At 29.8% G+C, this 11,794-nt stretch overlaps 1 protein-coding gene across 1 annotated transcript; it reads right to left on the reverse strand.

The window, feature by feature from the left end:
- Positions 1–3,926: 3,926 nt before the first annotated feature.
- On the reverse strand, positions 3,927–5,186 carry LOC656890 (luciferin 4-monooxygenase). Its single transcript, XM_008195547.3, has 3 exons — positions 4,368–5,186; positions 4,159–4,321; positions 3,927–4,113 (listed from the first exon to the last, which is right to left on the reverse strand). Exons 1-3 carry the CDS (start codon positions 5,052–5,054, stop codon positions 4,004–4,006), a joined length of 960 nt encoding a protein of 319 aa, XP_008193769.2. The 5' UTR covers positions 5,055–5,186; the 3' UTR covers positions 3,927–4,003.
- Positions 5,187–11,794: the final 6,608 nt, after the last annotated feature.

Genomic DNA, 11,794 nt, shown 5'->3' on the forward strand with positions numbered 1-11,794 from the left:
CAGAGGTTGCCATTTGAAATAAGCAAAAGAAAAGGCTTTAAAGTCTAAGAAGTTTAAAAATAAATTAATATAATAATAATTAATTAATAAGTCTGTTAAAACTTGTTCAAGACGTACGTACTAGTAATATCGTCAAGAAAGCACCATTTCTCTTTTTTATTAATTTTTAGCTAAAATTGTAGCATCGACTTTTTTGGTTTTTATTTTTCTTTAACAGTAATCTCTAAATCGACTTAAAACAATCTTTAGGAAGATGTCAGAAGGTAAAAAGTCATCCTAATGAGCACTAAAAATAATTGCTTGACATTAAAAAAATTATTATTATGACGTCATACTTTTTTGTGACACTGTAAAATCAAAAATGTTTTCTTGAAATACGTTCTAGAGTATAAATAACGTCTACAAACTGTCAAAAGCATTTTGCCCCACGCACGAATTTAGGGCACGACGAGCGCACCGAGGAAGGCCATAATAGAGTAAGTGTGACAAAATGTCTTGTAAATGAGATATCATACAGTATTTTTTCTTCTTCGCACTTTTTTACAAAAAAATTAATTTCGAAATTTAGGGAATTTTGTGGCAGTTGACAACAGACAGTGAAAAGAAATTAATAATTTGGACCGTCATTAGTTTAATAATAATAATAATAGTAATAATAATAATAATGATAATGATAATAATGATAATGATAATAATAATAATAATAATGATAATGATGATAATAATAATAATAATGATAATGATAATAATAATAATAATAATAATAATGATAATAATAATAATAATATTAAGGTTTTGGTCCAGACAATAAATGAAAAATAATAAAAAATAAAAATAAACAATGTGAATAATGAAAGATAAAAATTATAATAAAAAAATATAATGTAATTCTATTTAACAAAATTACAGAGAGGAAAAATAAGAAAATAAGAAAAACAGAAAAATCATTTTGAAAAAAACATTTTATATTTGTGTTTAAAATTGCTGATTTTAGAGTTTTTTAACGTCAAAGGAACTTCATTGTAGAATGAATAGATATTATAAGCAAAACCCCGGCGAAATATTATTTGTACAAATGTATTCTGAAAGTGTCCAAGACGTTTTGCAATGTAGCTCTTAACAAATACGGGCTTTTGTGGCAAATACGTGGAATTTGAAAATTGCCTTAAGGCCAAATTACTTACTTGCACTTGCACTTGAAGTAGAAAAATTTAATTTTAACTGTGATTCGTGGCGAAAAATTATATTTTTCACTAATTTTTTGTCTTCAAGTTTAGAATATAGATTTACTGTAAATGTAAACACTGTCGTAATTTTTATTAAAATCATTATTAAATCTTTCTGTTTCGTGTTTTTTGGGCATAATTTTAATTTTGAAACAAATCGAGTTAACATACGTTTTGTTTTAACGTAATTTGTTCAGTTCTTTACTTCTTCTTCTTTACCAGTTTTTTTGACAAATTCTTTGAAACCAAAAGTTTAGGTCAATTTAGGTTTCTTTTGCTTTAAAACAGATATCAGAATGTTGCAAAAAAACTGAGATTTTAGCTCGAACAAGTGTTTGAAAACTTTTTAAGCATTTACCGTTTATTTCGATGAAATGTTGCTCAAGAAACAAACTAAACTGAATGAAAAAAAAACTATCAATTTTTATTTATTTTTGTTTTTTTGCGTATTTTAATCTCAAAAACGTACTTAAGGACTCGAAATATTCAAAAAATAGTTTATTTGGTGATTTTCTTGTTTGTTTTTGATTCATTTAGCGAAATAGTTGTGTTTCTGGCTGTAAAACATATTATTCATGGTATGTATTTAATTTGGTTATTTTTTTCCATTTTTGACTTAAATTCGTAAATTTAAAGAAGAAGTATGAACTTATTTTTCGACAAATTATTATGTAAAAATTATCTTTGTGGTTGAAACACGTAGTAAAACGAATGAGAACAACAAAGATAACGAATATTTTTAACTTATCTTAATAATAAACATTAGTTTTAATTTATTTTAATAATTTTTGCTTGTTGTTTGTTTTTTTAAAATCTGGGTATTTGGTTAAAAATGTGCCAAAATAAGCCAAAATTTTACCATGTTTGACATAGTTTTCCCTTTGTAAGGATCATTTTTGACGAAATTTCGATCCAAAACTGGCTAAAACAATTAGAGTTTTGGTATAATTTGGTCAATTTCAGTCAGTTTGAAAGACAATTTTCGAAAGAAAAACTTGGTTTTTGCTAAATCAACGATAAACTTGCTTATATACACAGATAATCACAAATTAACACTTTTTTTTCTTAAACTTAAAATTAGATCTTTAGATCTTAAAACCCATATTAGACTTTTTCTCAGTGAATTAGGTTTTTTAAGAGGTCGACACCACAACTTCCCAAAATTAGATCTAAAAAACAAGATTTGAAAAACAGTGACTTTTCTGCATCTAGATCTGTAAATGGTGTTGTTTTCGCGGTCACACACACACGCAATTTCCTGCACCTCTTCATCTTCTCTTCACATCGTGAACAAGACAGGTCCGTCCCGGCGTGAAAAAGATTAGATTACAGTCCCCTCGAGGAGCGTGCGATTTTGCGATAATCGCACACCTGCATCTGACTTAATTCTGGAGTGCTTTTAAGTAAAATTTTTGAAGTGATTGAGTGTCCGGTTAAAAAACGTGTGCTTTTTGCTTAATTTTGCCAAAAAGTTGTTTAGAACCCGAATTTAGTAAAAAATGCAAAATATTGTTAATTTCGATTATATCTTCCAAGAAATCCACGCTTTTGCAAAAAAATCTGTTTAGGGGCTTGAAAACTTTATTGATTCTTTTTTAATTGTTATGCGTTATGTAACATTAAAAAACCTAAAGTATGAACATTTTTGACCAATTTTGAGTTATTTTTGCTTCTTTTGGATTATTTTTGGCTGTAGAAGTTATCTATAAAAGAGATTTTAATAAATCGAGTTAAAATAACATACCTTTTGTTTCAATTTAATTTGTTTAGTTAGTTTTTTATCAGTTTTAGACAATTTTTTAGAAACAAAAAAACAACTAACCTAAATTCGCTAATTTTAAGCTTACTTTTTACAAATTCATTCGAAAGAATTGTTTTATGGTTGAACAACGTGGCATAAAACGGGTGAAAAGGGCAAAAATAATGATTGTTTTATGCTTTAATACAGTAAAATTACAAAATCTCGCAAAAAACCTTTGATTTTATATTTTAGTGTAAAAATTTTTCTACCATTTGCCTCTTATTTCGATGAAATTTTGCATAAGAAATTAACTAAACTGAGTGAAACAAACATAATACAATCAATTTCTATTAGTTCTAAATGGTTTATTTAGTCTTATTTGATGATTTTCTTGTTTGTTTTTGACAATTTTGCAAAATAATTGTATTTTTGGCTATAACCTATTAAAACGTCTCAAAAATCAACAAAAGTATAATCTTTGATTTTATTTCATTCTGGGTATTTTTTGGAAGTTTTGACTGAAAATCGTGAATTTAAAGAAAAATTTTGAAATTATTTTTCGACAAATTAGTTTGGAAAAATTATCTTTGTGTTAAAATTGGTGATCAAGAACTTAATATAATAATAAATATTACTTTTAAATTAAGTTTAAATTAAATTCGTCATTTGAATTCTCCATTTTTTAAAGGTTTTATTAATATATTATATAATTATAATAATACTGAAATAGATTTAGATATTTTCTTCAATAAAACTAAACTGTACAGATCAAACTACTAGAATATTTTTCTTCATAATTTAAAATGTTTTTATTTTTATTATTATTTTTATTATTATTGTTATTATTATTATTTTTTTATTTTTATTATAATTATTAAAATAAACATTAGATAGAAGTTGGATTATGATTTATTTTTGTCATTTTAGGGATGTTTTTTCTTGCAAAATAAAAGTTTAGTTTAAAAGCAAATAGCCAATGATTATTATTTTATTACTTAAATAAACACATATAAGAAATATTTATTAATAATCCACGTCATAGCAGCTCTTGTAGTTTTAGTCTTAGAATTTTCTCACTGGAATTTTTCGGAATGTTTTCAATAAATCTAACTCCACCATACAAATGTTTCTGGACAGAAACATTCTCTAAAAAATACTATAAATCAATGCAAATTTCTTGGTTATTTTTACCTGAAATGAATCGAATCAATTCTTTTTCCGTCACATTTTGATCCTGTTTAACAACAAATGCCAAAGGTAACTCTCCGGCTCTTTCATCAGGAAGTCCAACAACAGCTGCATCTTTAACAGCAGGATGTTGTATCAACAAATTCTCCAACTCAGCTGGTGATACCTAAAAATTGTCGTTTGAAAGCAAGCAAAATACGAAATGATCGTACCTGAAACCCTTTATATTTGATAATTTCCTTCAAACGGTCAACGATGTAGAAATAACCTTCCTCATCATAATAACCCAAATCACCAGTCTTCAAAAACCCTTCTTCATCAAACGCTTTCTTCGTTTCTTCTTCATTCTTCAAATAACTCTTCATGGTTCCATCGCCTTTAACCCGTATTTCCCCAATTTCTTGAGCTGCCAGTGTTTTTCCATTTGCAACGTCACAAACTTTGATCTGGGTACAGGAAACCACTTTACCGGAAGACCCATATTTTTGAAAATTTTTGGGAATCATGGCCGCAGCACCACATAATTCTGTCATACCATAAACTTGCCTAACCGACTTGACCTTGAACCGTTCCTGAACCATTTCTTCCAATTCTTTACCAACAACAGCAGCCCCACACAAAATATCAACAACTGAGGAAATATCAAATTTCCCAACCATTGGATTTTTAACCAAAAATTGCAAAATCGGAGGAACCACAAACAATTTGGTAACTTTGTGCTTCTGTATGTTGGCCAAAAACAAATCGGGGATAAATTTTTCCATAACTATTGATTTGCAACCACTTAGAATCGAAGCAAGAGAGACAGCACAACCAAAAACGTAGAAATATGGTAAAAAAGCGATGGTTGATTCGTTCTGGTTCAAGTCGAGGAAGTTTGGGTCCATGGCATATAACATTGTTGTGCGTAGGTTTAAATGGGTTAGTTGGACGCATTTTGGGAAGCCTGTGGTACCAGAAGATGTTAAAATGAGGGCAACTTTTTTGGTGGGGTTCAAGTCAATTGGAGTTAATTCCTCGTTGTAATTATTTGGTGTGTTGTTTAGGTCAGAAAAGAGCAAAATTTGAGGGAGTTCGAGCTCGTTTGCTAGTTTCTGGACGTTGGTTAACGATTTGGTTGTGCAAATGATTAAAGTTGGGTTACAAATTGTTAGGAAGTGTTTCAGTTCTCCTGAAAATTAAAATAATTGTTGTATTTTTCAATTTTTCTGATTTACTTGTCGATCTTTTCACGAAGTACGGCGTTCGATTTATTTAAACCGATAACTTTTCACGGTACTTAATGTTTTTATCTAACATATTACTAACTAAAATTAGCCTTTCTCATGCTCCAGTTTATTTGCTGAAACGATCTGTTTTCGATTATAATTTTCTTTATTTTTTCTTTTTGTTAAATATAGATTAGTTTGTCGAAATATTAATGTTAACAGACTAACTTATATTTAAAAAAAGGCTGAAATTATGCCACATTCTAGTTTTTTTGTTGGTAAAAAAATAATTTTAAAGTACAATAATGGTTATTTTACGAAATTTATTTGAAATAATACGAAAAAATATTAATTATTACAAAAATTGTATCATTTGTGTATTATTCGATTATTTCAGTGCATTTGTGTGATGAAAGATTTTTTATATATTTTTAAAATATTTTTTACAATTTATTTTACAATATTAAAAATGGTGTTTTTTTGCCTGTTTGTGAATTAAGAATTTTTGTGCCACAAATAGTATGAAAATGCAATTAATTTACAAAATAAAAGATAATAAAAGTTCAATTATTTTTTTCATGAATATGTAAGCACGTTTTTGTGGTAATTTTTTCCCTAATCTTGCTATACTCATTTGACATTGTTTTGTTTTGAATCTAACTAACTAAACTGACATAAAGTGAATTTTTTGAACTAATAGTTATACAGAGTGACTTAAAAGTAACGGACAAACTTTTGTATCGTGATGTAAGACGTTCATTTACGCACAAAAATGAAGTAAAATTGTTTTCAACCAACGTAAAATATGATTTGAAGCAACGAAAACTTTATTAAAAAATAAAACGTTAGACGGCTATATCTTGTGAAAAAATGTTGAAACAATTTTTTGTCATAGGAACTTTGATTCAGTTTGATGTTCTTTATCAGCACCCAAGAGATTGATCGGTACTTTTGAATCACTCTGTATACGTAATCAGTTACGAAAAGAATAAAAATTACTGATTACCTAAGTTATAAAATGACCGATTTCTTTATCAAAACGAGTGAGCACAGGAAACAAATTACGTACAATTTTTCTTCTAATTTCGTAAATTTAATAGTATATTAGAGTATAAGTGGATATTGTCTTTTGTCTTTGGAACTGATTGTCATAATAAAAAAATCATTAAAAATTTGTCATTCATTTGTACGTTTCTTTGTTGCCATTTGAAATAAGCAAAATAAAAGGCTTTAAAATTTAAGAAGTTTGAAAATAAATTGTAAACAACCTGTAATCATTCAGACAATCAAACATAATTAATAAGTCTGTTAGACCTTGGCCGTGACGTACGTACTAATATGGTCATCAAGAAAGCACCGTTTCTATTTTTTTTTTGGTTTTTATTTTTTTATCAGTAATCTCTGAACTGATTAAAGAAACTTTCGGGACATGTAAGAAGTTAGAAAAGCATTAAAAATTATTATTATGACGTCATGTTTTTTTTGGGACACTCTGTATAATCAAAAATATTATTCTGAAATACGTCTTAAGGTATAAATAACGTCTACAAAATATCAAAAGTGTAACTTTACTAATAACTGAGCTATAGAAGACGGGAGCAGTGCTAGGCCACTCTGTATAAAAGAAAAGATGGCGCCTACTGCTATGCATACATGTGAGCCGAACTCTTGCAAAAGATGCAAGAAACCAGCAACAAATAGTATTGCAAAATGTGTAAATTGCTTATGTGTGTTCCACACTAGTTGTGCCCAGTTGTATAAGGGGATAACAGTTATTGACGAAGCAACTGTGTCGTGTTGTGACAATGTTTTATGTGATAACGAAGTCAATGCTGATGACGAAGACCATGAATTTTTGGACGCAATTAGCGAGTTAGCCACTGAGAAAGCCATTGACATTCGCATCTTTCACTTCGTAATTAAACAAAAGAATGCTCTAATCAAAGAATTGCACGGTAAAATCAATTTATTGAACGAACACATTGAATGGCTAAAAAACCCATCTTCCAATGTCAGCAACCATGATAATAAAGAGAAAGAAACAGCGATAGAAGCAGTGATAGCTACGGCATCGACATCAGCTGAGCCGGTAAATAATAACAAGGTGCCCATGGATAAACCCAAAAGAAATGCTCAAAATAAACATAGAGCAACCAAGTCTACACTTGGTGATGACGCTGAAACTTTTGCGACAGTGGTGAACAAAGGACATTTGGTTACCGAAAAAAAAAAAAATTACAGAAGAAGGTTTTGGTGACTGCGGTGACGGGGGACAAGGAAACCAGCCAAGAAGGGACTTCGGTCGTTAGAAAACCAAGGAGAAAATTGACAATTGTTGGTGAGCAGCAACAAAACGGACAACTCCGATTGGCTCCAAAAATGCATCATCTGCATGTGTATAGACTGCATCCTGACACAGAAATAAATGACATCGTAGATTTCTTGAAAGCAGATTTTCCCGAAATCCAATGTGAAGCTCTGCCTTCCAAACATCCGGAAGAATATTCTTCATTCAAGGTTTCCGTTTATTCGACAAACAAAACGAATGTTTTGGATCCATCCCTGTGGCCTAGTGGTGTCCATATTCGAGAGTTTTTTCAGAAGAAGCAACATGCAAGGAAAACTTCATAGTTCCTAGGCGGGAAGACTTGAAGATGTTGGTCATAAATGCTCAGTCTCTGCGATCGAAGATATCCGAATTTGAACTGTTGATTGAAGATGAGATGTACTCCATAGTAGCAGTCAGTGAGCATTGGTTAAAAGAAGAAGAAGTGGTGGGGCTAAACTTCAGTAACTTTTCTATAAAATCTACTTTCAGTAGAAAAACCAGTTCACACGGTGGCTCAATGCTCCTGACCAGAAAAAATTTCACGACTTTGGAACTCAGCACTTGAAGCAAAATCGTTGAGTACCATTTTTGTTAACATTTATAGGCCTCCTTCTGGTGATTTTAATATGTTTATAGAAATAATGGACGAAATGTTGGATAACATTAACTTTTTAAATAATTATGTAATTTTATCCGGTGATTTTAATATTCTTTTTAATAGTGATTGTTCTCAAAAAACCCACTTATGTAATTTATTCTATGAATATGGTTTAGAGCCTCTCGTCAAATTTCCAACTAGAGGTTCTAATTGTATTGATAATGTATTTACTAATTTAAATATTACTACTTGTCATGTAGAATCCACAAATACTTTGTTGTCAGATCACTTAGGTATTGTCCTAAAAGCTAGTTTACCCAGTTCGTTGAATAACTGTAACACTGTAAAAAAAATTAGACCAATAACGGATAATGGTAAAGGAATATTATTCTCATTGCTGGAATTTGCTGACTGGGATTTTATTCATGACGCTTCTTTAGATATAAATTGTAAGTTTGAAAAATTTATTGATGTTATAAGTGAGAAGTGTGATCGTGCCTTCCCGGAAATTAAGGTGAAATATAAATCTAAAAACAGTATGGTTGTGAATTGGTTTGACAAAGATTTACTACTTTTAAAAAATAAATTACGGATTTTAGATGACAATATTATAAATAATTCTTGTGCGTCAAGGAAACATGTTGACGAGAATAGTAAAGACAGCAACATTAGTAGCGACGCTTTTAACGACTTTTTTTCTTCTATTGCTTCAGAACTGGCAAAGGGACTACCAGATAAAGCAATAGATCCCATAAATATAATGATGTTTCATTGTTCAGATTTAGATTCTAGAGTAAATTTTGCATTCTCTGAGGTTTCCTGCGCTGAAATCTAGTAACTCTATGGATATATATAACTTAAACACTCGTATTATTAAGTATATTAAAGATCTTATAGTGTCTCCTTTAACTCGTTTAATTAATTTTTGTATTACTACTTCTATTTTTCCAGACTGTCTAAAAATAGCTGTGGTAATACCACTCTTGAAACAAGGGGACGTTAACGTTGTTAATAACTATAGACCAATATCTTTACTTCCAATTTTTTCCAAAGTACTTGAAAAAGTCTTATACTTGCAATTAGTTCATCATTTTGAAGTCAATAATCTATTCACAGACAGTCAATTTGGATTTAGACAGGGCCGAAATACAATTGGTGCAGTTACCAAATTTGTAAAATATATGACAGATTGTTTGGAAGAAGGAAGCTATGGTATAGGAACTTTTCTTGACCTCTCCAAGGCTTTTGACTGCGTTCATCACCACATTTTATTACGAAAATTATATTTTTATAACTTGCTACCTAGTAGTTGTAAAATGATAGCATCATTTTTAAGCAACAGATCACAGCTTGTAAGACACAAAGGAATTGACTCAGGCAAAAATAGTGTTGAATTAGGAGTGCCCCAAGGCTCTGTACTTGGGCCACTTCTTTTTATTATTTATATAAATGATTTTTCTTCATATATGGAAAATAAAAGTATACATTTTGCAGATGATACAACTCTAATGGAAAAAAACGAAAATCTGTCTACAGCGTTAAAAATCGTAGATGATGCACAGTCAAAGGCTTTGTCTTGGTTCGAATCCAATAAATTAACATTAAACAAAAATAAAACAAATACATTGGTTTTTTCATTAAAGAAAAAAATACATTTTGTGGAAGGATCTACAAAATTTTTAGGAATCTTTCTTGACTCCTCATTGAGGTTTAATACACATTCAGAAAAGGTTGCAAAATTACGTTGTAGTGGTATTTTTGCACTTCGCAATTTAAAAGATCAAGTTCCTTCTGAAACTCTAAAAACTGCATTTTATTCATTATGCCAGTGTCACATCAGTTATGGACTATTAGTATGGGGTCATTCTGCTTCCATTTCTACAATTTTCAGATTACAACGTCGAGCTATCCGTATAGTAGGAGGTCTAAAATATAGAGAAGACTGCAAATATGTTTTCAGGAATTTTAATATACTTACTGTTCCTTGTATGTATATTTATCAGTGTTTAAATTATATAAAATCTAACATAGAGAATTTTAAATCACATAGTAACATTCACGAATATAGTACACGTCACAGAGATAAAATTTGCCTACACAGTGTTCGCTTAAAAAGCTCCGAAAACGGCACCGGAAACCTAGGAATAAAATTTTTTAATGCGTTGCCTGATGATATTGCCAAGCTAAAGACAAATAAATTTAAAAAGGTTATAAAAAGATACCTCTCTAAAAAAGCTTTTTACTCATATGATGAGTATTTTAATGATTTTAAATGTGATGTTATGTATTAACTTTGTATATATATATATATATATATATATATATATATATATATATATATATATATATCTTATAAAATTTGGCATAAAATAGGAGTAAAGCCACAAGTTATTATTTTTTTAATTACAAATCCAGTCAATAGGAGAAATTTATCGTTCGAAAACTACCGACAAAACAAAAATGGTGGATGCGTCAGGAAAAATATTTTCTTTAAAAAATTATAAATCATTGATTGATATAAAGAAATGTTTAAAATTTACTTTAACTTGTTCGAAAACTACCGACAAAAAAAATGCGATTAAATATATTAATAAAAATATTTTTGTCGTTACAGCAAATGTGACTAATATAGTGATATTATTTATTAATATACATGTCCAAGGTCAACAAGCCTCACAGCGCGCGAGAAAAGAGCGGCAAATTTGTGGTAACCTCTAATCTGTGACTAGTGTTCCCATATTCGGAAGTAAAATTACCGTTGGGGGCGCCACTGAGCTAGGTCGAAAACAGTAAGCATAAATGGCGGGAAAATGTTTATTCGGATATTTTGAGCGTTGTCGAATTTTGGGGCTTCACAATTATTACATTGCCTATGCGGAACGATTATTGCATCTTTGATGCAAGAAACTTATGTTGACAAATGAGAGATGACGAGGAAAACACGAATAACGAATGACTGTTTGGTTCACTTTCTTTATTGGAAAACTATTAAAAATACATTGAAAAGCCTACCTTTTGGCATAATTTACGTTTAAATGTATCAGCAGTTGTTGATCTTTATTGTAGTTTTGTAGATTTACCGCAGCATTTCATGATTTTTTCAGTGGAAAATTCTAACCTAAAATTCATAACACTTCACTAATTTATTGGTTTCTTGAGCCAAACTTTGTGTTCGCTGTGATCCATTACTTATAATCTTTAATTAGACAACTGTTTGATAACACTTTGTAATCAAAATTTAAATATTTTTCACTTTCTATCCACTTTCAAGTTCAAACAATAAACACTTTATACCACGAAAAACTACAGAACCAAAGTCAACGCTAGTATTTACCACCACGTACTTTTAAACTAATTCTTTCTATTGTAAGTAATTAACACTATACACGCAAAATTGTTGAACAATTCATTAAATGTCAGTTAAATGTGGCATCACGAAAATTTCTTTACTGTTTTCGACATAGTTCAAAAGTCATCACCAGAGGGCGTCTAGTTAATTTTATT

This window comes from Tribolium castaneum, chromosome 2 (assembly GCF_031307605.1).
Source record: "Tribolium castaneum strain GA2 chromosome 2, icTriCast1.1, whole genome shotgun sequence".
Classification (NCBI taxonomy): Eukaryota; Metazoa; Arthropoda; class Insecta; order Coleoptera; family Tenebrionidae; genus Tribolium; species Tribolium castaneum.